At 42.9% G+C, this 27,481-nt stretch overlaps 1 protein-coding gene across 4 annotated transcripts in view; it reads right to left on the bottom strand.

Moving 5' to 3' along the window:
- The window catches only part of LOC118794205 (growth factor receptor-bound protein 2), a 71,773-nt gene extending 44,987 nt beyond the window's left edge, over positions 1-26,786 (bottom strand). Inside the window, exons 1-3 of one of the 4 annotated variants that reach the window (XM_036552410.1) lie at positions 26,608-26,786; positions 24,655-24,737; positions 24,449-24,554 (exon numbers count right to left, since the gene is read on the bottom strand). In XM_036552410.1, the coding sequence (XP_036408303.1) occupies positions 24,449-24,526 (78 nt within the window). In that variant the 5' untranslated portion in view covers positions 24,527-24,554; positions 24,655-24,737; positions 26,608-26,786. Of the gene's footprint in view, positions 1-24,448; positions 24,738-26,374; positions 26,428-26,607 lie in introns of those variants that run through there. The other 3 variants (XM_036552407.1, XM_036552408.1, XM_036552409.1) reach the window with 3 other exon arrangements.
- Positions 26,787-27,481: the final 695 nt, after the last annotated feature.

The following is a 27,481-nucleotide window of genomic DNA, read 5'->3' as shown; positions in this document are numbered from 1 at the left end:
TTTGCAAACTAATGGTGAAAACACCAGATGATCACCTTGATCAGTACTCATAAAACACAGAATATGGTACACTAATGTGGTACACTATGGTATATGGTACACTAATCCCTTTACTGGTTCTAGATTTTTCTCACAGTGTAACAGTTCTTGGCAAAGTAATGCTGTGGCGCTATGGATTTTTTTTTTACTGTGTTTGGAGGCAGTTATCTCTATAGCAGCAATAATGCAGGCAAAATTTTAATCCTGTGAAAGGTCTCTCATCACCTTTTAATTGAAAAACATCATTTATACTTTTTGGGGAAAAAAATGGTGGTTCATTTTGACACGGTTGGTTTTCCACAGTTTAAAGGTTTAGCAGCATACATGCAAAGGCTTAGGGTACTTAAAACTGCTGATAATATGAACTTAAGGAGAGACAATGAAAGCATGAATGTGGATGGTGTCTAAAGCCATTCAGCATTAGTGCGTGTGGTGTGCTAACACCTTGACACATCTATTGAAAGTAAACAGGAAGGCAAGAATTACTGCTCTCTTTTACATGTGACACATTGATAAGCAGCAGAGGTAGCCAGAATGCACACACATTCTCACATTATACACACACACACACACTCTCTCTCATATATATGCACACCCATGCAGAAATGTGCACTCACAGATATTCACTCACTCACACGCACATCCTCACTCACATCCTCTTGTGCATGCACACACAAGCACACACAGGGGTGCATTCACTCACTCTCAAATACATGCACGCATATGTGCACTCGCTCACAAATAGAAACCATTTCATGATAATGTCAACTTCCTTCTCTCACTCCATGGTTAATATGGACAGCTTGCCTCCGAGTCCTGCTCGAAACACACACAGGTCCACTCAGGCGAGGCCATAGACCTGGAGACCCAGAGACCAGGAGAGTGTTTCCCACAGCCACGTCCACCTCACTGCACAGGTAGACACTGACCCCCCCCGCGCAGAACAGTTGCTGTGGTCAGGATCAAAGACACCCTGTGGGCTGTGTTACAAACAGCATTTGCAGCACTTCGAGCCTGTGTTCTGCCTCCCTGGTCACTACGCGGTTACCCATAATCACACCGCCCCCAGTGTCATAGGGTATTTCCCCAATGGCAATTGCTTCCTGGTCTTCCTTTCAGCCCTCCCATCTTCGACGCCATGGGCCGTCTTGCGCCACACACCAACTGCAGACAAGAGGCCGCTTTAGCACTCGGTATATTGCATGAGAACCCTGTAAAAGCCCAGCTGGGCTGCAGAAAATGTCAACCAGACGCACGCAGCAGCCAATTTAAAAGCACAGGTTCAAAACCTTTCTGGGGTTGTCTGAAACACTGGCTTCTGCCCATTGTGAATAAAATAGAGGGGTATTCTGCCTGTATTTCAGTGATCTAGGTGGGCAGCGTCAGCACCCATTACTCCATCGTGTCTACTCTCACACTGCGGATAACCGCTTACAGGAAAGCCCATTTCATACAGAGGGCGAGGTAAGAGGTGGTTTTTGAACCACTCAGTAACAAGGAGGTCATGTGATACCCATGACAGGCAAAGGTGGTTGCAATTACTTGAAGCTCAAGTTTTGAAAACTCAGAGATAGAGCCTATTGTGAGATCTAAAACCTGCTTTAATATTTCCCCAGGGTCACGGTGTATGCATCATATGCAGATATAAACCCTGGCTATATAACAGCAGATATTCCCAATGGAGCTAAAAATGCTTTCTCCCAAGGGAGAAATTTCTGTATTTTTCAATGACTGTAAAGAGTGATGGCAGCCAGTTACTGAAAAGCTCTTGGGGTGTCTAATATCTGCAGCATAGGAGGCGACAGAAACACAGCTCCATGTAGCTGAATATAAAGCTACGTTTACACATGTTAAAATCACAGCGGTATTAAATTAATGCTTAGCATATGGAGACTAGAGCCCGACCGATAAATCAGTATGTTAATATTATCGGCTGATATGAGCTAATTGCAGCTAAATCGGTATGGCATTTATAACGACCGATAAATGAATATTAAAAAAGAAATGGAGAGACGGAAGATGGATCTTTCAACCACGTTATGACTGTTGTCGTTGCATAGTTTGTCCACCAGAGGGCACACTGCAACTCTGTTGGCAACACACGTGTTTGCAACGTCACAAATCACAACAATCACCTGACCCAAGCAGAGCTGAGCAAAGTAGACTACGACAGAGATCTGTGTTCATGGTAAATTGATAATTGTCACGTGAAATACATTACTTAAGAATAAAAACCCCATCACTTCTCCTCTTAGCCTAAATAAGCTTGACAACATTCATGTCAGCCATGCCTGGTTTTGCTGCAGTAACGTGAAAGCCGGTACCATCAGTCAAACATCAAAATTACGTTTAACATTATGGTAGTTAAATGGTGTAGGTTAAGCTGTTAACAGACTTGATTGTAGGTTTATTTATGAAACAGTCTGGCAGTTCTAGCGAGTAAACAGACAACGGTCCTATCATTTCTCCCTCGTCACTTCTAAAAACTCTCTGGCAACATCGCTTACAGCAGCTTATAACGCTGTCCACTGCTAAATTAGGTCATCCACAAAGCTAGCTAATGCCATGTTTTTGAGTGGAAGACCGCCAACGTTAATGAGCGGTTAAACTATAGCGTTTAACTTATTCTGCCTACAGGAAGCAATAGTAAATATATCTGCAACTCACATGTCTGTAGGTACAGTCGGTGCATTGGACTTTCCGTGTATGGTCACACCGGTGTGATTAGCAGTTTAGCGCTTATGCTAAAACTGGTGTGATTAGAACACTACATTGGAAAAATTCTAGCTAATTTTAGCTTTGAGGACACAGCGACTTAACTCTAAAAAATGTAGCAAATGCTAACTGAAAACTATGAGAAGCTTAATAATGCTAATGAAAACATAACGAACCATGTAACTTATCATACCTGCTAAATAGCATAAAAAATAAGTTACATGCGAAAGGATTAAACCAGAGGGGACACACAAGTAAACGTGAGCTGAACAAGTCTAACATGGCTTGGTAGCCAAACAAAGTTATCTAGCTTCTATTTCAAATGTGTAGTGTGAAATCCCAAAGTAGCAAGTCCTCGCTGCAGACAGTCAAGTAGTGTTAAGATGAATTCAACAGCAGCGTTTACTCTAGGTCTACTCAACAGCAGCGTTTACTCTAGGTCTACTCTACTCTTTACTCTATCAGTTTACTGCATAGTTTAAGATGGTATGATTTTTTTAAAACTTTTTTGTATTTTCATACATTTGACTTATTTATCAAAACTTTAATATATTTTGTTTTCTATATACACTATATGGAGAAAAGTATTCAGATGCCGGACCATTACATTGTAATGACATTGTATTCAAATACATATACTTTAATATGGAGTTGGTCCCCCTTTTGCAGCTATAACAGCTTCCACTCTTCTTGGAAGGCTTTCCACAAGATTTTGGAGTGTTTCTGTGGGAATTTGTGCTCATTCATTCTGTAGAGCATTTATGAGGTCAGGCACTGATGTTGGACGAGAAGGCCTGGCTCGCAATCTCCATTCCAGTTCATCCCAAAGTTGCTCGATGGGGTTGAGGTCAGGGCTCTGTGCGGGCCAGTCAACTTCTTCCACACCGAACTCATCAAACCATGTCTTCATAGTCCTTGCTTTGTGCACTGGGGCAGTCATGTTGGAATAGAAAAGGGCCTTCCCCAAACTGTTGCCACAAAGTTGGAAGCATAGAATTGTCCAAAATGTCTTGGTATGCTGAAGCACTAAGATTGCCCTTCACTGGAGATGAGGGGCCTAACCCAAACCCTAAAAAAAAAGGTGTGAACAAATACTTTTGTCCACATAGTGTATATTTGTACTTTTGTTCAACGTACTATTTACAATAAAACAAGTTTATTAACTGCATTATGTCATTAGAACATAAGAACATAAGAACATATGATGACGAGAACAGGCCATTCGGCCAAACTAAGCTCGCCATTTCTTAATTAAAGAGTATCCAAAACTGCATCAAGTCTAGACTTGAACACAGCAAGGGTCTCTGCCTCAACTACATGACCTGGCAACCTATTCCATGTATTGATAACTCTTTGTGTAAAATAATATTTCCTTACATCAGTGCGGAACTTACTCTTAACTAGTTTCCGTTTATGTCCTCTTGTTTTACAGACTGAACTCACCCTAAAGAATCTATTATAGTTAACCTTATTGATTCCTTTTATAAATTTAAATACCTCAATTAAATCACCCCTAAGCCTCCTTTTGCTTAATCTAAATAGGTTAAGTAACTTGAGTCTTTCCTCATAGCATTTATATTTCATGCCAGGAACTAATTTAGTTGCCCTTCTTTGAACTTTTTCTAAAGCTTCGGTATCTTTTTTATAGTGCTGTGCCCAGAACTGCACACAGTATTCCAGGTGCGGTCTGACTAAGGCATTGTATAATTTCAATATAACCTCTTTAGATTTATACTCAATACTTTTGGCTATATATCCCAGCATCCTGTTGGCCTTTTTTACTGCTACAGCACACTGCCTAGATCCTGTTAACCTTGGGTCAACCATTACTCCCAAGTCCTTTTCAAATTGAGCACATTCTAGTTTTTTTCCACCCATGAAGTAGTCTTGTCTAAGGTTCTTATTTCCTACATGCAAGATTTTACATTTATCTAAATTGAAAGTCATCTGCCAGGTATCTGCCCACTTTTGGATGCTGTTTAGGTCTTCCTGTATTACCTTAGTTGATTCTATACTGTTGGCTAGACCCCCTAGTTTTGTGTCATCTGCAAATTTTACTATTTTACTTCTAACCTCTGCATCAAGATCATTTATGTATATAAGAAATAGCAAAGGCCCCAACACCGATCCCTGCGGGACTCCACTTTGTACAGGACCCTGCTCTGATACAATTCCTCCCACAGTTACAGTCTGCTTTCTATTAGACAGCCAACTTCGAACCCACTCGGTGATAGCTCCTGTAATTCCCGCAGATGTCATTTTCAATATGAGTCTCTCGTGCGGAACTTTGTCAAATGCCTTTTGAAAGTCCAAATAGATAATATCATAAGCCTGGTTTGAGTCCAGACATGTTGTAGCTTCCTCAAAGAAGTCCAGGAGGTTTGTTAAGCACGACCTCCCTCTGCAAAAACCGTGTTGGCTATCATTTAGAACACCATTTCGTTCCAGGAATAATTCCAAATCATCCCTAATGATAGATTCCAGTATTTTGCATGCGATACAAGTTAAACTGACAGGGCTGTAATTTCCTGGTTCAGTCCGGTCTCCTTTCTTGTAGATAGGTACTACACTGCCATGTTTCCAGTCATCTGGTATTTCTCCAGTTTTAAGAGATTGCTTAAAAATAACTGTCAGAGGCTTGTAAACCACCTCTGCTAGTTCTCTGAGAACTCTTGGATATTTTCCATCAGGGCCTGCTGCCTTATTTGTTTTAAGTTTTTGAAGTTTATCTAGTACTTCTGCATCATTTAAATCAATTTCCTCTATAAGTCTCTGAGAACTGACTGCACCTGAAGGCATATGCAAAAACACTTCACTAGTTAAACTCTCCACAAAGTAACTGTTTAGTGTATCATCAATAGCTTTGTTATCATAAACCATAACCCCATCCTTATTTTTTATACCTCTTATTTCATTCTTAACTATCCTTTTTTGACCATAATATTGAAAACTGGCCCTTACAGTGTTTTCTTATCGGAATTTGCCAATTTTCTATCTGACCTGGTTGTCAATATAGAAAAAGCTGTAATAGTAGGCGACTTTAATGTCCATATGGATAATGAACATGACCCGTTCAGAACAGCATTTTTGTCCATCATCGAATCCATTGGACTCTATCAAGCTGTGGACAAACCCACACATTACCGCAACCATACTCTTGATTTGGTCCTCACATATGGAGCAGACATTAACCAGGTGGAAATCATGCCACACAATCCTGTGTTATCCGACCACTATCTCATCTCTTTCAATTTACCACTAACGTGCTTCACATACTCGGAGCCTAGATTTTCTTCCAGGCGCACGTTTTGCTCTCTTACAGCAAATGCCTTTATCGACGAGCACCCTACATCATACTACCTGCACAACGAAATCTCCTCTAGTTTATGTTCAAACCCCAGCTCAACTGAAATTAATCTACTCGCGGACAGAATCGACTCTACTTTGCGTAAAACTCTAGACGCCGTTGCTCCCCTCAAAAGAAAGAAAATCACAGACAAGAAGCTAGCACCTTGGTATAACAACCATACTCGTGCTCTCAAACAAGCCACACGAAAACTCGAAAGAAAATGGCGCTCCACCAAACTACAGGTTTTTCTCCTGGCGTGGAAGGAAAGTCTCCTAAATTACAAGCATGCCCTCACAGCTACCAGATCCAAATATTTCTCTACTCTTATTGAGAGAAACAAGGACAATCCTAGGTACCTGTTTAGCACTATTGCCAGATTAACCAAGAGTCCTGCATCAGTTAACCCTACCATACCAGCAATTTATAGTAGCAGTGACTTCATGAACTTCTTTGACAGTAAAATCTTAAAGATAAGAGACACAATACAAAAATTCTCATCAACTTCTGGTTCCTGCCTGGCCAGTCCCGTTCCAGATTATGTAGACATGTCTATTAGGCCCGCCCCGCGCTTCGACTCTTTTATACCCATTGAATTTGGCGACTTTTCTTCTCTTCTCAATTCATCTAATAACTCTACCAGCCAACTTGACCCCATACCAACTGGCTTCCTAAAACAGCTATTGCCTGCAATTGGCACACCACTATTAAATCTTATCAATGCCTCTCTTATGTCTGGACACGTACCTCAGCCCTTCAAAGTAGCAGTTATCAAGCCTATTCTGAAAAAGCCTAATCTTGATCCCAATGACCTGTCAAACTATAGGCCCATCTCGAACCTTCCATTCCTCTCCAAAATTCTGGAAAAAGCGGTATCAAAGCAACTCTGTGCCTTTTTACACTCTAACAACATTTTGGAAGTTTTCCAGTCCGGATTTAGACCTCACCACAGTACGGAAACCGCTCTCCTGAAAGTGCTCAACGACCTTCTACTCTCCTGTGACAATGGCTGTATCTCTCTTCTTGTGCTACTAGACCTAAGTGCAGCCTTTGATACCATCGATCATTGTATCCTCCTTGACCGCCTCGAAAACCTGGTTGGCATAAGTGGACATGCCCTATCTTGGTTTAGATCTTATCTATCAGAACGATATCAGTTTGTCTCCATCAACAACGAATCCTCCGCTCGTTCCAGAGTAAAATATGGTATACCTCAAGGATCTGTGCTTGGACCTCTGCTCTTCTCGTTATACATGTTGCCTCTTGGCGATATCATCCGTAAACATGACATTAATTTCCACTGTTACGCGGATGACACTCAGTTATACATATCAGTCAAACCCGATGTCCCTCTGAATATTTCAAACATGGAGGCCTGCCTAACAGATGTAAAGAATTGGATGGCCCGAAACTTTCTCCTCCTCAACCCGGACAAAACCGAAATATTGGTCATAGGCCAAAATTCAATCAGGAGCAAACTCACTCATTTTACATTGGACCTTGATGGTGTCTCCCTTGCCCCGAGTGCAGCCATCAAAGACCTTGGTGTTGTTATTGATCCCGAGCTCTCCTTTGAAACTCACATAACTAACACCTCTAGGACTGCCTTCTTCCATCTGAGAAATATTGCTAAAATCAGGAAAATCGTATCAATTAACGACGCTGAAAAACTAATCCACGCCTTTGTAACATCCAGATTAGACTACTGTAATGCCCTCTTGTCAGGATGTGCAAACATCTCATTAAAACCCCTTCAGCTGGTGCAAAATGCAGCTGCTCGAATCTTAACTAAAACTAAACGCTTTGAGCACATCACCCCAGTTCTGGCCTCTCTCTCATTGGCTACCTATTAAATACCGGATCATTTTTAAAATACTCTTACTCACATTTAAGGCTTTAAATGGGCTTGCCCCCCCCTATCTTAAGGACCTTCTTCATCCATATCTTCCGCAGAGAGCCCTTCGCTCCCAAAATGCCGGGCTTCTCACCATTCCAAGAGTGGGCAAAACTACTGTAGGCGGTAGAGCCTTTTCCTATCAAGCCCCTCTCCTGTGGAACAGTTTACCCTCTGAGATTCGGGGAACAGACTCTCTCTCCACCTTTAAGTCTAGGCTCAAAACATATCTATATAGTAAATCCTTCAGCTGAGGGACATGGCCTGGTGCTGGCGTGGATCATAGAGTCTCTGGTGGACTAAGTGGTCATTGCTTTCATGGACCCTGTGCCTTGATCTGGTGTTGACTGTCTTAGGGTCGCCCTCATGACTATGCCGGTCCCTTGCCTCCCGTCCCCTAGGTTATGCTGCCATAATGTTAGCCTGCCGGGGTCTTTCCTTGTTGCACACCTTTTTCTCTGCCCCTCCTCTCCTGCCTCTCTGTTCTACATCCCTGCCATTCTTATCATCCACTAACCACTGTTTTCTGTTTGCTTCCTATTCCCTGCTCCGGGCTCCTGTCCGGAGCTGTAGCCCAAGCGTCTCATCTCGTTTTCCAGTCCTGCTACCTCGCTGCCCTGCCCATCAAAGCCAACTGCATTCCAAGACCCGGACATCCTAGGAGACATTCTTATAATCACTCTACTGTTAACTGCTATTGTTTGTCAATAACAAATGTACATTGCATAATATTGTGTCTAACTCTATCTGCCCAGTGCCGGCCAGAAGCAGATGGGCCCCCCCATGAGCCCGGTTCTGCTCAAGGTTTCTTCCTGATAGGGAGTTTTTCCTTGCCACTGTTGCCTTGTTGGCTTGCTCTCAGGGGGTCTCAGGCCTGGGAACAATGTAAAGCTGCTTTGTGACAACTTGTGTTGTAAAAAGCGCTATACAAATAAAAATGAATTGAATTGAATTGAATTGAAAAAAACGTTTAGAGTTGCTCTTTGCATCTAGTGCAATTTGTCTTTCATAACACCTTTTGGCTTCCCTTATTTTTTTCTTAACTTGAGCTCGCATATTACTGTATTCAATCTTATTACTATCTGAGCTCTCCAACTTGTATTTTCTAAATAATTTCCTTTTTTGTTTCAAACTGTTCCGCAGTGACTTATTCATCCACTGTGGATGCTTCTTTTTCAGTTTTCCTTTTCTCACTTGCGGAATGAATTTACGCTGTACATCCAGAATAATCGTTTTAAATATGCACCACATTTCTTTGACAGTTTTACCGCCTAGAAGAGGTACCCAGTTTATATTCCTTGTATAATCACGCATCTTAATAAAGTCAGCTTGCCTAAAGTTGAATACTCTAGCACTGAAGAATGCAGACTTAACTTGCCAAAAAACTTCAAATGTAATTGAACTATGGTCACTTGTACTGAGTGGTTCCCCTACCTCAATACTGCCGATTCTATCAGGATTATTACACAGAACCAGATCTAGGATTGTGTTCTCTCTCGTGGGTTGAGTAACAGACTGTATCAAAAAACAGTCATTTACAACATCCAAAAACTCTTCCTCACATTTACCTTGACCTGACACAGCTTCCCAATTAATTGAAGGGTAATTGAAGTCCCCCATTACTATTGTCTCACCCTCCTGACATGCTAGTTTAATGTTATCAAAGAGAGTACTACTGACATTGCTATCTGAGGCTGGTGGCCTATAGCATACTCCAACATTCAGGCCTTTTTCATTTTCCCCCAATATCTTAATCCATATGTCTTCACTAACACCAAGGGGCTCCATTCCTGGTATTTCCTGAGTATTAAGATTATCCTTTACATAGAGAGCTACGCCTCCTCCTCTTCTATTGATTCTATCTTTTCTTAGCAGCTTGTACCCCTCTACTTTGTACTCATCCCCATCCCCTGGACCAAGCCACGTCTCTGTAATCCCAACAACATCAAAGTTACTATTACTCATAACGGTTTCCAGATCGAGAATTTTATTTTTTATGCTTCTAGCATTTAAACAGAGAAATTTCAGGGTACCATGTGTGCCTCTCCTGCCCTCCACCCCCGCCCCCAACTGCCCAGAACCACCTCTATTACAGTGCTGCTCTGACTGATTTACAAGCATTGTTTCCTCTCTACTAATAAGATATTTAGCCATGGTGTGTTCTATTCCCGCAGTCTGTCTATCCCTACCCATCTGACTGTATAAACTCCCTGCCCCCCCAGACCCTAGTTTAAATAACCCTCTGCTACCCTAAGCATACGCTGGCCCAGTGCAGCTGTACCCCTCCGGTTCAGGTGCAACCCGTCCTGCTTGTACAGGTCACCCCTGTTCCAAAAGGAGTCCCAGTGCCCCATAAACCTGTACCCCTCTTTCCTACACCAGGTTTGTAACCACGTGTTAAACCTCCATATAAAGGATTGCTTCCCTTTGCTTGCACGTGGTACTGGTAGAATTCCAGAGAAGACTACCGTGGAGATTCTGCTCCTAATCTTCCCCGCTAGCTCAATAAATTTTTCTTGCAGAACCCCGAACCTACCCTTTCCTATGTCATTGGTTCCAACATGGACCATGACCACCGGATCCTCCCCCGCTCTGGCCAGGAGCTTGTCCGCGCTCTCCAGGAGGTCTCCAACCTGGGCACCAGGCAGGCAACAGACCATGCGAGACTCGCGCGAACACACTATGCTATCTACCCGTCTAATGACTGAATCCCCCACTATCACCAACTCCCTTTTCTTGGAGGATGAGGCCACCTGGGTGCCCTGGGGCTGGGGTGTCCTCCCACTCTCAGGATCGTGGGTCAACTCGTCCTGCAGTGGCGCGAAACGGTTGGTCACCACAATCTCTGGAGATACTACCCCTCTTGGAATTTTGTGCCCCTTTCTATGTTTACGCCCTACTGTAACCCAGCTCTCTCGCCCTATCTGATCTGTATCTTCCCCCCTACCCGGCTTGGGTGAGCACACTATCTCTCTATAGGGCGTACTAATCAGTTCCTGGAACTCTAACAATTCAGGATTACTGTGGAGTCTAGCTAGTTGGGCCTCGAGATCAAGAATCTTGTTCTCCAAGTGCTCAACAAGTCGGCAACGGTCGCAGATGAACTCATTCTGGAGGTCTCCCTCCAGAAATCCAATCATCCAGCAACTCTCGCACAGTTTTGGCCACATTTTTTCCCCTAACTGTAAACGCTTTCCCTAAATAAGGATTTACTGCTGAGACAGAATTACCAGCTAAAAAAGTGCTAAAAGCACCGAGGTGGCTCAGAACAGTCAGAAGGCAGAAATCAAGCACAAGAAATGCCACTTAGCCTAATACAATAAAACTATGTTTACAGTTCAGCAGACGCGCAGATGCGCTAACACAACCAGAATCAGAATATCCTAAAATCTGATGCTGAAAAATAGTAGAAAAAGGTAAAAAAGTGAACCGGCTAGTTAGCTAAACTACCCGAACTGCTAGCTAAAGTGTGCTGCTTAATTATTTAGAGATTTGCTCCTGAGAGGGTGAAATACCACAAAAAACCTCTCGTCGGCTAGAGCCGAATTAGCTGCGACGGAGGAAAAAAAGTGGAAAATTCCCTCTCTGTCCCCTAATGGCAACAAAAGATTCAACTTTAAGAGCAGATCAGACCTACCTTATGTAACAGCTAGGTAAATAGCACCAATTTTTATTTTTATCCGATTGAATGTAATAGCACAGAAACCACTCCACAAACACAACACCAACAAACAGCACAAACACAGCAGGAACTCGTCCAAGCTAGAGCAATCGAGCAAGAGCAATCGAGCAAGAGCCAGAGCCAATCGAGACAAGAGCCAGAGCCAATCGAGAGTCATGTTATCTTGGTGAGGACTCCTAAATAACTACACATAACAAATATTAAGGAAAATCTTTATGTTATGTGTTTCAAAAAAAAAAAAAAGAATATCGGCCAATATTTTTAAATCCTCAAATATTGAAATTGGTATTGGTAATCCTATATCGGTTGGGCTCTAATGGACACTAAAGGCAAAACTGATTTTTAATACCAGTGAGCCCTCTAGCATATGCAGCAGTACATCAAGATAAAACAAAGATCCTCACTGTCTCCACCGATGTGGCTACATAGTTCTGAATCATCCAACTGCCACTTCCAGTTAGAGGACAGGGGACATACAGGAACAATGCCCAAGCAAAGCTCACAGTTTGCATCTGTTCTAGTGTATTAAAAAATTCTGTGGTGTTACTAGTGCTGGAGAAATATTCAGGCCCAATGGCACAGCTGATCCTGTAACACTGAACAGAGCAGCTACTCAAACCCCTACCTACACCAGGCACAGACCATCCCCTACTCCAAACAAATCCACTCTATATTCTCCTGTCTGATGAAATTAAGCACCGACAGCACTGCTCATGCTATAGGGCGGGTGATTCAGTCATCAGTTTTGAGTATTGGGTTCTCTCTCTCAAGTAGCCCTGCTTACCCACTAGGAAACAGTCCAAGCACAGCTATACCACTGGTGGCAGTTCTGCATTTCTGTGGCTGTCTGTCTGCTGTGCAGAGACAAGCATTTCCCTGGGTTATTTCTGCCAAATCAGCAAAACTGTCACCATGTCTGTTGAGGTTACTTTCAAACATGAGTGCAAATGGGGAAAAAAAAGCAGAGTGCTCCCATCTTAGGATCCTTTTAAAGTCCCAAAGGCCTCTGTGCCCTAGTTATACACTGTCTCTGTCATGGGCACTATAACACATGCAGGCCTGATCTGAACATAAATCGTTGTGACTGGCAGGGCTCAGAAGGACTGGAATACAGGATGAGGACGTTTGGTTTAGCTTTCATGCACTTTGCACTCTGGCCTGGACTTTGGTATGAATCTACATTGAATCTACATTTGGTATGAATCTACTGGGAGTTTCGTAAGGTACATGCAGACAAAAGTACTCAAGAATAAACAAATATCAGTGATCTCAATTTAAAGACTGCAAAGTACAGCCTGAAGCTCAGTTACTGTAAGTCGAGCAGGAAGCAACAGCAAGCAAAATTATCCCTCCTAGTCTGGGCTATCAGGTCCCCCGCTGTGGCCGTTTTCTTCCAGGGATAAAACATACCGTTCCCCATTAACTAGGAGAGAGATCACAAATCACAAATATTCAGGCTACTCAGAGACATAAATGGAGCCTGGCTGTATTGGAAAGACATACTTGTTCTACATTTCTGGCTTTTGGTTGTGATTTGGCTCAAGCTACCAGTGTCCTGTGGCCAGTGAGAGCTGGGGTAAGTATCACAACCAAAGGGACTAATTACATACTTGTCCTGTTACACATAGGCAGGAAGGTACACAAGCACACAGGAAGGCATAAATCTGTTTTATGTAGAACCATCATTTCCCTGCTACAAGAAAATGGTATAAAGCAATACCAAGCAGAGAGGGCCACAGGACTGAGGAGAACTCAAGCCATGAGCATTACAGCAAAGCAAAACTAGGCTCCACGTGCTGGCTGTGCTCCGTTTCACGTGAGTGGACAGGAACCTTTACAGGGCAAGTGTGTGGTTCCACTGACACCCATAATGCATTTCAGACAAAATCAGTCCTGGGAATTATGCACTGTACAGCTTGCCAGTTTAGATATCCAGATACAATTCCCCACTTATATTCGAACAGAAATGTTGATATAATCACATTTATTCTGAAATGCACAAAGCTGAACTCAAGAATGGAGAATCTGTCAAATGCCTGATGGTGTAGCAGGCTGTTTTAATGCCTGCAATGTCCCCTGCCAACTCCAAATAAGGAAGAATAACAAAGATATCCTCCCAAACACAGAACCACATTGAATACACCTCCTCCAATGCACCTTCAGGATTTAAACAAGATTAAGTAGGACCCCATAATTGCAGGGCCTGGAAATATGAAATACAAGCACATCAAAGGAAAATATCAGCCTCTAAAACATTTATCGTTGTCTTCCGTATATTCATTTATGACAGCTTTACATCAAACCAAAATAACACAACTCTATGTTTTCACTTTATATACCTGCATAAATAATTTAAGGGGGGGGGGGGGGGGGCGTTGTTCCTTGAAGGAAGTGGCCCTCGTTTTCTACAGTTATGCTAGACTGTGGAAAGCATGTATTGGATGCCATGTAGACTAGACAAAACATTATCATCAACTGCTGAGTTCCTGTTCCTCAGGACACCACATGGCTTGTTAAAACACAAGGTGAATCAGTACTCTGAAATTGCAGCCCCAACCTGACACGATCCTGGCGAAAGAGGTCACAGATTGCATAAAACAAGCAAACACACCAAGAACCCTGAACAAAACCAAATCACTCTAAACAGACTTTCACATGAATCATGAGAAATACTGCTTGTGTGCTGCTTGGGGCTTGGGGGCCCTGCCGAAGTCTCCTGGATGGGTAGGGCTGGAACATGCATAACCTCAGTGAGTGAAAGCAGGTCCTGATAATTTGGCTCAGCTCCATGGTAACACATCAGGGAGAGAAATCAGAAGAGTCCACAGGTGTATGTGATGGCACATGCCAGTTTGGCCTCTACGGCGGCTTCAGACCAGCTCTCCCTCCGCTGCAGCTTCAGATCTCTGCTGTAGCCTTCCTGCGCAGCTCTTTCAGGAGTGACAGGAAATGGATAACAGCTTGAGTGGGGCTTCTTCCTTCCTGTTCTGAGGCTCAGTGTAAACACTGGAGTAGTGGCCTTTGGAAGTGTGGGAGCAGCTCAGCTCCTAGCAGGCATGCCCTGCTGGGAGAACGCAGCCTCATAATTAGATACACTGCCATTAATCGGCAAGGAGCACTCATTCAGGCCAAGCTCTTCCACTCAGACAGGTACTCGGCCCACCAGCCTGGGGAGTGTATAAGAGTGGCTATTAATTGACATTATGTGCATACAGATTGGACTGCTCAAGGAGACCGAAGCATCACACAGGTTCTGCGGCTTGAGGCTTCATCAAGCACATCCCTGGGAATTCTGGGACTTCACCATCAGGGCACCATTTAGCATTTACCACAAACCCTCACCTTAAGAGCTTCCATGAACAAACCCAGACAAGGTCACGAAATTTTTAAGAATCCAGCATTTGGTCTGCTTCCCAATTACAATTGTTGCCCTCTACGTCCACGAGGAGCTGGGGCCAACTCCTCTTTTGGTAGAAAATAAGACCCAATGCTGAGTTTCTCAGCAGTGACATTAGTTCTTGGAAAAATGTTGTGTACCTAGAGTACATTCCCTCTCAACTGGCACCTCTTTTAGCTGTCCCCTCACAAAAACATCTGAACTCCGACTTCAATCTGCTTCACACACACAGAAAAAAATCCACCATTTGTGCTTTTTAGTGTGTAGACTGTGAAACAATGATAATTTATTCCATGGAAATGTTCTCATGCATCTTTTCAAATATGAAGCAAATACATACAAAGCTTTGCTGTTTTTGGGGGAGGAGGCATCATTTAACATGCAAAGTGTTTGGTGCCTTCATGCTGATTGATGATTATAACCTAAAGAGGAGGGATTCATCCAAACACACCTGGGATCTGACTTTGTTATGGGAGGAGGAGGTGGGGGGTTGCAGCCTTTGGTTTCTCTGATGCTTGGTTGGGGATTTGTAAGGCCAGCCTGCGGTTTATGCAACTCCTGCAGGAACTCAATTTCAAGTGTATCGTAGAGGCTGCAGGTTTTAGAGCATTATCACACAGCTGTGCTTCTTGTGCTGTCTGGTTAATATGTATTCACCATTAGTCATCATCAGAGGCCCAGTGGAGGTGCTGCCTCCTCTCTCCACATAGCAGGCATCCCAAGGCATGTCCTCTGACCAAAGCACTGCTGTGGTCCCTGCAACAGATGGGTCTCTCTTCCCAAGTCACAGAGTTCACGTCCCAGGAGACTGGAGGACAGTGGTGAGATCCGCTTCAATCAAGAACTATGGTGCTGAGGTGAATTCTCTCACAGTGCCTCACTGCTAAAATTCTACCCTGAGGCTCAAGTGAGGATGCAGGAGAGTAAACCTGGAGGCAAACCCCTTGCCTACTTGCATGTCAGCAGCAGAAAGCAAGGGCTCTGTCCACTATGCTGCTCTCCTCTCGCTTCTGGTTATCTATGAGGGCCCACTTCCCATTATCACAAACCCCATTTACTGTCAAAGCTGGATACCAGGTAGCAACCCTCAATCCTCAGAGGGCAAGCAGAGAGCAGATTCACAGAGTTTCTAGAACCGCCAGATATTCATCTGCCTTCCATCCTCCATCGAGGACGTTCCGGTGTTGCTTAGCTTCCTAGTGCGTTCCTACAGATTCCTACAGTTTTAGACCACGCCTCTTCAAGAATGTTCATAAAGAGCTAGGGGTAAACCAATTATCTGGTCGTTAGATAATCGGGGCCGATATTTGCAAATTTTTGATTATCGGTCATCAGTATATTTTTATCTAAATTCCCGATAAAAAAACTTTTAAATGCAATGCGTGTACTATCCTGACACATCTCCTCTGTCAGAAAAACTGCTATTGGTATGGCTAACATTCCACAAAATTCCCTCATTGGCCGAGACGGACAACGTTATCTGACCTTGAAAATCTAACTTTTTCTCAGACCTGCTGCTGGAAACAAGGATGGAAGGTAAGTGTCCAGAAAAAGGGTCGTTGTGCTCAAACCATGCCGTTAACCAAATTGCAGTAGGCTAATTGGACCTTTTTGAAGCAGTATAAGTAGTCTACGCTTAAGCTAAAAAAACAAGCTTGGAACATAAAAGAAATAAGGGCTTGTAATAAGGACTAATTGGTTCACTTATGCTATATGTTGCAACAGTTTGACACTGCGCATTTAACAAACAGTAATGTATATTTATTCTTTCAAATGAAACATTCAAAGAAATTTACCCTTCTGAATTACAGTCATCATTTAAGCAACCGTTCATGAAATTAAATTTAGCTTGCTAGCGGTTGCACTGTATGTCGGAACATCGGGCTCCTAGAATCTCCTCGCAGCTTCAGAAAAAGCGTGGACGCACAGGCTAGTTTTAAGGTTTGATATTTCATACTTTAAGATGAAAATGCAGCCTAAATGATGTATCAATTTGCTTTATTTCTTATGCAGTGACTGCCATCGTTCGTCCGATAATTGAATGCTTTTGAAATAGTGATAGGCATCTGCTGCGTAGCCTAAACAACCAGAGAAATTTACCCACAACGTCAATATTAGCTCCCTTTTAGTAGGCCCTGTCTCTCTCTCATACACCGTCTCATTCGAACATGCACACCCAGCTCAAATGTGACCCTCACAGATAATCTGTAATGCCAAATGTGGTCACTTTAGTTATTGCAATTTTCTGTTTATTTTTATCTTTGAGAAAGAATTTTCTTTTGATGTTTTTGCTCTTTATTTAACTTTATGTCTGAAAACATACGTCTAAGTAAAGAGGGTTTGTAATTAAGTCCATGTTGTCACAGCCTATTTCTTTTCACACCGGAAAAAAAGACGTTAAAAGCATTCAAATATCGGTCCGAAATATTGGTTATCGTCCTTTTTTGTCACAGGTAATCATTAACGTATCAGCCTTGAAAAAACCATATTGGTCAACCCCTATAATGAGCCAGCAAGTCAGAGCACTCGTAGCTTCATCAATGGCAAAGACAGAATTTTCTTTGTTAAGCACACTGATTGGTCCACATGCAAAGATTCTGAGCATAGGTTCTTCAGTAATATTCTACCGACATGTGATGAGCAGCAGGGTACTGAGCGGATCTACCACGTCACAGTCCCAAGTGAAACAGAGTGGGGTGAGTGCCCGCGTGTCACAGCCTGCTCCATGCAACAGAGCTGAGCCTGTGGCTAATGCAGCAGCATGCCATCCTGAAATGAATGCACATAAAACGGCAAGAGACACACATTTTTAAATGCCTTATTATCTGCCTGTTTCTGATTTTTTTTGGCTGCTGTTCCGTGATAACAACCTGGTAAATTTTCCACTTCCCTTATTATAACTGTTTTTGTTTGCTTGCTTTAGTCTATTTTTTGGCAAAAAAAAATCTGACTGCAATGAAGCCGTCTGATGTTTGTTCTTGTTTTTCTCTTTCTGACTGCATTTTTTGCAAAACTCTGCACACATTACCAAGGTCAAAGGCAAGCGACCATTACCACTGGCAGGCAGGAAAAGCTCCCTCAGAGGGAGCTGCTGGGTAAATCACATCACCTCTCCATGTCAGCTGAGGCAGACCATTTTAAACAGCCTATAAGAGGCAGTAAAAGTGCTCTGAAAGTTCAGCCCTCCACTGCAGGAAATGTGAGCCTGACAAACTTAAAGCCCACACATTTTTAACAGACACCTGCTTGGAGCAATAGAATTTGCACTACAGAGAGCAAGAACCCAGACACCTCCTTCACATCTAAGAAGACACTACGAAGGTTTTATATGTATGCCAAAATGGAACTGATGAGTCAGGTATGGAAACTGCTGCTGACAACCACTAGGATTCTGGCGACGCTGAGAGACCTGGCAGGGGAGGAGAGCAGCGACTGGCTATGGCAAGATGAAATGGTACAGATGAAATGGGAACTTGATCTTTTGTGCCGGCTTTGATAGAAGGACAAAGAAATGAAGAATTTAATGGGGCACAGTCATAGATTTCAATGAAATGGAGATTAGTTTAGATGGAGCAGTAAACCCCTTCTGGGCCGTCAGAGCTGCTGAGGCCATGGGACCTGATGGGGGCTCTGATGGAATTTTAAAGATCTGCTATACATCACCATCCTAATAATCCCAGCACCAAAGAGCTAACAACACTTTAACAACCACAGGCGAGTGGTATTTACCCTTCTCCCATGAAAATTCTTGAATTGTTTAACCGAAGGAATGTTAATAGATCAAACCAAGGCATCCAGAGACGGCCTTTGCATATTGCTAAGACAGGGGATCAGGAATGGCTTTGAGCACAGCGCTCAAAGTCCTGACTTAAATATCATTCACAGACTTTGCTTCCATCTTTAACTGTCCTTTCTGCATAGGCGTGGGTGGTTTAGGGAGCACAGGGATACTTCTCTGTAATCACCACACAATCTGTAGTCCCTTTCCAATGTTTTGCAAGTGTAGCGAAGGGCAAGAGCAGTCACCCCACCCGGCCTTGAACCCGGGTCTACAGGGTACCAACCATGCGACTTTGACCGCAACACCAAAGAGACAGGCTCGTTGGTATGGCAGTCAGAGCACATACTCAACCGTAGAGATGGCACTCTGTCACACTGCCCTCCCCTTCGGGAAGCACTCCCATGCACTTCACGCACCATGGCGTCCCTCACGCATTCTCTTGCCGTACTTCTCCCATCCCAGGGTGCCCCACTCACCAGTGCTTCACCCATCTCTGGGGTCCTTCACACCAGGGTCAACCTAACCTGGGGGTCCCTCATACGGCTCACACATCGGGCACGCCTCCGATGGCCTCGCAGCCAACCATCCCACTCTGACACCATTTGTAGCAAAGGGCAAGGGCAGTCACCCCACCCAGCCTTGAACCCGGGTCTACAGGGAACCAACCATGTGACTTTGACCGCAACACCAAAGAGACAGGCTCGTTGGTATGGCAGTCAGAGCACATACTCAACCGTAGAGACGGCACTCTGTCACACTGCCCTCCCCTTCGGGAAGCACTCCCATGCACTTCACGCACCATGGCGTCCCTCACGCATTCTCTTGCCGTACTTCTCCCATCCCAGGGTGCCCCACTCACCAGTGCTTCACCCATCTCTGGGGTCCTTCACACCAGGGTCAACCTAACCTGGGGGTCCCTCATACGGCTCACACATCGGGCACGCCTCCGATGGCCTCGCAGCCAACCATCCCACTCTGACACCATTTGTAGCAAAGGGCAAGGGCAGTCACCCCACCCAGCCTTGAACCCGGGTCTACAGGGAACCAACCATGTGACTTTGACCGCGATGCCAAAGAGCCAGGCACGTTGGTATGGCAGTCAGAGCGCATACTCAACCGTAGTGACGGCACTCCGTCACAGCAAGTCTCAATGGACCGTATAGTGCAAATGTGACAAAGCTGCAGTATGTCACTGAACAAGCCAGCAAGACAGTGAGGCATTAGCATTCCAGGTCTGACATCTGTCAAAGAGAAATGTTGTCAAAACCAGAGGTCATCAAAACCTAGTGCAGCGTCATTCCATATCAAATCACCCAGCTAGAAAAAATTCACAGGTGCTCCTATACCAAACTTATGGAGAAATCTCAAATATTAGGTCTGTATCTCTAATAGTTTTGAAACTACAGCCCTTTGAAATTTTAATTAATTTTATGCATTTTGCCAAAAGAGCCTTTCGGTCTAACTTCCGACATTCATAGCTCCTTTGATATGGCATGTACAGCTTTAAAACTTTGTGACTAGAGCTAACTTTTTCTGTAGAATTCAAAAATGTAGTCAGTTCAGGTGGATCTTATGTACTTTTCCTCCTACAAGGCTCTAAAAATGGCCAAAAAATCAAAATGTAACAAAACGACACCCCCTTTAAGAGCTTCTCGCTCAAACAGTATGCTAGATTTTTTTTCCTGTCATTTATCTGTCATTTATGACATATTAGGCCTTGTGTATGCAGTAAGCATATCTATTACTGTTATAGGAGTGTCAGGATAATTTTTTGAAATGTGCTGAATTTCCTCAAAATATCTGAAGATGATCTGACAAAAAAGCTTCCTTCTGGAGTTATGAGTTTTTTAATGCATATTATATACTTGAGATTGTATCAGTGTCACAAAGTGACTTATACAGTGAGCAAAAACTATTTCTTTGCTGAAATATTTACAAAATATTGTCTTTGTCAAATATACAACTATGCAACATTCAGATGCTTCAAATTTACATATGAAAACATGAATTATTGTTTAAATTTTTTTGATAAAAGCATAAATCAGATTTATGCATTGAAAGGATGAAATTCATTTTTCTTTTGTCAATCTTTTAACTTCAGATATTAAATTTGTCACTATTGTGTTCTTGCTGTGATGTCACAAACATGTTGGTACTTGTCTCTTTGCATCTAACATCAGCAAGAGGTACATGATCTTGCGTAAGTATTGCTTAATGAATTAATCCTCACTTGCCCAGACGCATCACAAAGATTGTACAATTTTTTTCCTTACATAGAAGATAGAAGATACATAGAAGTCACATCAAGTCACATCAAGATGGAGACCTTTGCTTTATCTCAGTGTAATCTTGGAAATAGACTGGAAAAAAATGTTTATTTTCACGATTTGAATTATTTTATGAAGGGGTAGTACGTTCCTCTTATTGAAATAAGTCTATGTGGCAATTCTGCAACTGTGAACTACGTAATATTTGTGTTTTGGTTGAATTTGTACAGCAACAAGAGCATGACAGAACTCCAGAAGGAAGCTCAGCAACAACACCAAATTTTTTGTCAGATCATCTTCATATATATAGGAATACATGGTAAAAATATGAAAATGATGGTTAACTGTCCACATGGTCAAAGTTTCAAAGCTGTACATGCAATATCAAAGGAGATACACTATATGGACAAAAGTATTCGGATGCCTGACCTTTACACCAACAGGGACATTGTATTCAAATACATATACTTTAATATGGAGTTGGTCCCCCTTTTGCAGCTATAACAGCTTCCACTCTTCTTGGAAGGCTTTCCACAAGATTTTGGAGTGTTTCTGTGGGAATTTGCGCCCATTCATTCTGTAGAGCATTTATGAGGTCAGGCACTGATGTTGGACGAGAAGGCCTGGCTCGCAATCTCCGTTCCAGTTCATCCCAAAGTTGCTCGATGGGGTTGAGGTCAGGGCTCTGTGCGGGCCAGTCAACTTCTTCCACACCGAACTCATCAAACTATGTCTTTATAGTCCTTGCTTTGTGCGCTGGGGCACAGTCATGTTGGAATAGAAAAGGGCCTTCCCCAAACTGTTGCCACAAAGTTGGAAGCATAGCATTGTCCAAAATGTCTTGGTATGCTGAAGCACTAAGACTGCCCTTCACTGGAGATAAGGGGCCTAACCCAAACCCTGAAAAACAGGTGTGGCCAAATACTTTTGTCCATATAGTGTATGAATGTCGGAAGTTGGGCCAAAAGGCTCGTTCAGCAAAATGCATAAAATTAATTATAATTTCAAAGGGCTGGAGTTTCAAAACTATTAGAGATACAGACCTAATATTTGGGATTTCTTCATAAGTTTGGCATAGGAGCACCTGTGAATTTTTTCAGGGGAATCTGAGAGGGTGACCTGGGCCAAAAATTCAAAATTACAAAATGTATGTCAAATGTCAAAATGTAACAATTTCATATGGAATGACCCTACATTCATTCTGCACCCCAGGCCATGAGTGCAAGTGAAGCAGGGGGAATGAGTCTAATGAGGACTGCGCAGAAACAGGCTCTCATGCCAGCTGTCAGGGAAAAAGCATGTAAGAAATGGCAATTTAAAGAGACCACAGAGCAACAGTCGAGTTTTTATAGGCCTTCATTTGCTGGGACCTAGCTTTAGAATGAGCTGCATGGCATTATTATGGTTGTTTATGAGTAGCATGTTACATTGAATGATGCACAAGTCCTACGGGGTGACATGAGCACAGCGCTCCCCCTGCACATCAGCAATACACAAGCCATGCTTTCTTTTCCCTGCTAAAGAAATTCTTAATCAACCTCAGCAAACAGGCACAAATGCTTTGGACTCCAAATTAAGTCCAAATTATTTTTTTATTTATTTGCTAAAATATGACAGGAATGACAGGACTAGTGAAAACATTTTTTTTATTCGTAACATCTGTGACCCCTGGAAGCTTGGGCATTCCAGGCAGCTGCAGGTTTCCTCTGATGTCCAGTTGGAGGGACTGCAATGATTGCATTTAAATCCTCCATCCCAGTACAAGAAATGGACCGTCTATTCCCTCACATAGGGGCAACAGTGTGGCATAGTGGTAAGGAGAAGGGGTTATAACCAAAAGGTCGCTGGTTCAATTCCCCATTGGGACACTGCTGCTAAACCCTTGGACAAGAGTACAGCCCACAAAAGCCCCAAAACATAAATACCCAGAGATATGAATGGATAATGTGTCACTCTGGATAAGATAATCTACTGAATGTAATGTAACGTAATGTAACATGCCCCAATATCACATCCAGCATATGAGCTGGAAAGAGTGTCTGGGCTGCTTCTGCTGTGTGAGAGAGTGGAAGAGAGGGAGAAGCAGAATGAGATTGAGGAGGACACAGCATAAGAGCACGACACAAACAGAGAGAATAAACTAGAGAGAGCAAAGAGCGGGAGAGTGGAGAGAGTAATAGTCAAGAGACAGAGCAGCAAAAACTAGTGTGAAAAAAGAACAAAACAGACAAAGGAAAGAATGAGACAAAGATGAAGAAAACCAGAGGCTTTGAATAAGCAGGCAGTCTTATTCCTGACAGCAGACTGACAGTTCTGTCAAGATTCGGAAGATGTGGAGAAGCCATTAGCACCAACACATAAAGGACAACAATGAAAAACATTCTCTGCTTTGCAGGTAACACGCGCCATGCCCTGGACTCAATTCAAACAGCTCTGTCCAATCTGGGAAAGCCATCTCCCATGCTCCCCTTAGGAAAGAACTCTGCTGAGTTTGGGATTCATGTGTCACACTTATGGCAACAAACGCTGCGCTGCCGCAGATTGCTGGGCCTCTCTAATGCCCTCTGAGGACCAGAACCCAGTCTCTTGAGTGTTGGTCATTGCCTGTTTTTTGACAGTGGTGGAGATGGCGCTGAGAGAGAGAGGGAAAGGATGCAAGACTACAGAGTGGCAAAAGGAAGCTGCTGCAGTATTTTGCTAGATGAGTAAAGATAAGATCTTTGAGCCCTCCCTTGAAAACATGACAAACTTTTCTTTGTGACTTCACTGCAGCAGAAACATGTGTATTGCAAAAACTCCAACAGGACAGTTCAAGCTTGATCCAAGTCTTATTCTTTGTTTTGATTAACATAAGATTTACCAAAGAAAATTATAATTTTTAATATATAGTATTATATTAAACATAATTTATTATTCAGATTTAACCAGAAAACTCGGACTACCAACATGCCAGGTTTAAAGACAGCCAGATTAACACAAAACATGTCAAGCCATAAGAAATGAGAGCCAGTTACATCCAGAAGCATCAAAGCAAATGCCAAGCGGCTGAGGAGAACTCTTGCATAAAAAGAGAGTAGACCATTAACTGGAGTTGTTTATATTCCCAGCAATAAACCTAGGCAGAGACCATTTTGCATGTATATAAATAACAAATAATTAAATACAGACACAGGAATAAGCCAGTTATAGAGGGAAAACTAAGCACTCAGAAGCCAGGAATCAACACCTTTGGAATGCTTTTTTTTTTTACTTTTTAGTGCTTGACAAGCATGATAATAACTTATGATAACTGTCTGTCCACTGTTAGCATAAGGGGAAAAAAATTACCTTTAGTATTTCCCCTCGTTTGAAACTTAGCTCGTCATCTGCAGTGGCTTTAAAATCATATTTGGCAAGGGCCTCCATGGTGAAGGATGTTGGACGCCGGCGTGTGCTGCGAGTTACAGGTACAGCGGTGGTGAGGACAGGGTTTGTTCCTCGTTGGACAGTGGAGACAAGTTTTAAACTGAAAAAAAATCCAGAATCCAACCTACGGTCGGTAGGTGTGAGCCTCTCCTCTTGTCAGCGACCCGCTACTCAGCGGCTAGATCCTCGAATAAATGTAGCCGTCAAGTACCTGCAAATAAAAAGCACTATCGTTAATGCCGGGTCCCTACATTCGCCATGTTTAAACAACGTCGCCACAGAGGTTTAAAATTGTTTGATGGAACCGCGCCCCGACAGGAGACTGGCGTTGAAAGGCAAACGCATCTCAAAAGGAAGGATATTATATACTTGACATTTCTCGTAACCAACTAAGACCGAGGTTTGCCGAAAGATATCCAATCAGACAGTAGGAAAAGGATGCTCTCCAGTAATAAAACGCACAATTGCACTCAACCATTCGCATTACGACATTCAAACATGCTATTATCCAATAGTGAGACGGTATCTGATAGCTCAAGCAAAGATCAACCACCATAGTCCATCACAGGCAACATGAGTTTGAGGTTGAAAATTTATTAAGGTACAAAACTTACATAGCTACTTACATCTGTTAACATTTTATACAACACTTAAGTACCTACGTACTGTTTAAAATTTGAAGAGTATGGAGTATAAATCTGGTCAATGTTAAATTTAAGAAGGTTTTTATCAAGGTACCTAGACAGCAAGCTTGCAAATTGCCTGTATACTTGGATAAATCTAGCTAGTCATTTCGCAACTAATGTTACGTTAATATTTGCAAATGGTCGTTGTCTATTTGCCTTTAAAAAGCACCGGTGTTCCATATGCGTTGATTCTCAAAAAAGACCAAATGCTGATATATAGCTGTGTATTCTAATTGCTAGACGTTTCTGGGTAATAGCTAAAATAATAGCTAAAACAGCCATCTAACTCACCGCCAGGTTAATCGCATGAGTTAGCCAGCTACCAGGGGACTGCATTTTGGGATCATTCAAGAAAGTGTGTCAACCCAATCCGCCAGTTCAGATGAACCATGCCCACTCGATTTAAAGTAAAGGGTAAAATGCACTACCTGTTGAAAACGTCGTCAATTATCAGCTCAGTTAAGTAGCTCGCAAACTGTCGGCTTTTACTTGAACAGCCTGCTATTCAGCAGCCGAAGTTTTGAGGACCGCCACGACACATACTATACAGTCAATAGGCCTAAACTGACTTGGAAATTACTCTAGCGAACGTCAGACAGCTAAATAGTTCGAAGGCCAAGTTAACAAAGTGATCAGTCGCGGAATCATTCTGACATAGTTACCTAACCAGATACACGAACAAGTTGGTAGTTACCCGTGAGCAAACTAGTTAACTAGCTAGGGTGGGTTAGCTATCGTGGATGCGAAAATAGCTAACGTTAGGTTTTCTTCGCATCGAAGTGTACCTCCTAAAGTTAGTCGGGTACTCGGCAAATACGATGCATCCCACTTGTAAATGCAGTACGTTCAGCTACTTATCCGACGATATAAAATGAATTTAATTCCAGCAGTTCAAGGTCTTTCCAGATTGTTCTAGCGTTATGCTAACACACTAGCTATCTAACTAATCCCAAAACAGCGTTTTCCGTTCCGCTCAGAAGGCTGGTGTTAGCTACCAGGCTGGTGCAAGAGCATGTAATCAACATTATCTCGTAAACAGAATTCAAAAGAGTGATATTAGCTTCTTACCCTAGGTTAGCTGTGACTATTTTTCTGATCAAGGTTCACAACAAAGTTGAAATGAGCGAGACATATAGCCAGCTAACTGGACTGCACTGCTTACCCGTGTCAGCTCGCCAGGCTGGTTAGCCCTGTGGCTGGATTGTTCGGTTTTATCACTACCCTTTACTCCCACATGGTCTGCGAATTTGTTACCGACAGTTAGCGATTTAGCCGTATGCCCCGCTTTCCAGGAACTCTTTAAGGCTTCCACGGAGAATGAGAGCAGGGCCTCCAACGCGGAAAACGAAGGAAACATTTTTCCAGCTAACAAATGTAAACAAGGGAAAAACTCACCCTCTTAGCACAGCTGACTTAATTCAGGCCACTATTCCCGCTTTGTAGCGCTTATGCTGTGGATTTGACACTTACAATTTGTAGCTTGGTGCTTGTGTAATAGCTCCTTTTCTTATTAAAATCCTCTGTTATTTGTTTCCGCTTTCTCGCAGATGCAGTGTGTATGCGGCTTCTCTCGGCCGCTGGTCCGGCTGCTCAATTCTCGCGATACTCTCCCTGTCTGCGAGATTCACACTTTTAACCCAACATCAATGATTAGAACCTTCTTAATCATTTTTGTTTCATTTTATCCGTGATTGAGTATTACTGTTGAAAAGAAGTAATGAAAGCTATCTATCTAGAATATTTTATTTATTGCAACCAAAACCGACGCACTTTTACTGGTATGGCAGGACGTAGTTCCTCAGTTTGCTGATACAACGACCAACAAGACGCACTTCGATTGCTTCAAAAATCATGATACGTTTTAAAGTTGACATCGACTCAGTAAATTCAACAATTCAGCCTGCATAAAAATAATAAAAAAAATATATAGTTGCAAGCACCAATGAAGGGGCCAAGCACCTCAGGGCTACCAGGTAGACAACTACTCAGAACAACCCGTGAACAAGACACCAATCCATCACAGGCTGAACAGACACATTGACACCCACTCTTACACTCACACCTATGGGCAATATAGCATGTTCAATTGACATTACCTGAATGTGTTTGGACTGAGGTAGAAAAACAGAACACCCACATGAACACTAGAACAACGTACAAACTGAACGCAGATGCACCCCACAATGTTAGGCAGTAGTGTTACCCATTTGCACCACTGCATTGCTTCCCCCCCCCCCCCCCCCCCACTACATATTTGTCAAGCTTAAAC

The sequence above is a fragment of the Megalops cyprinoides genome, chromosome 19 (genome assembly GCF_013368585.1).
Source record: "Megalops cyprinoides isolate fMegCyp1 chromosome 19, fMegCyp1.pri, whole genome shotgun sequence".
Taxonomy (NCBI): Eukaryota; Metazoa; Chordata; class Actinopteri; order Elopiformes; family Megalopidae; genus Megalops; species Megalops cyprinoides.
Note: the sequence above shows the minus strand (reverse complement) of the source record. Positions and strands in the feature narration are given on the sequence as shown.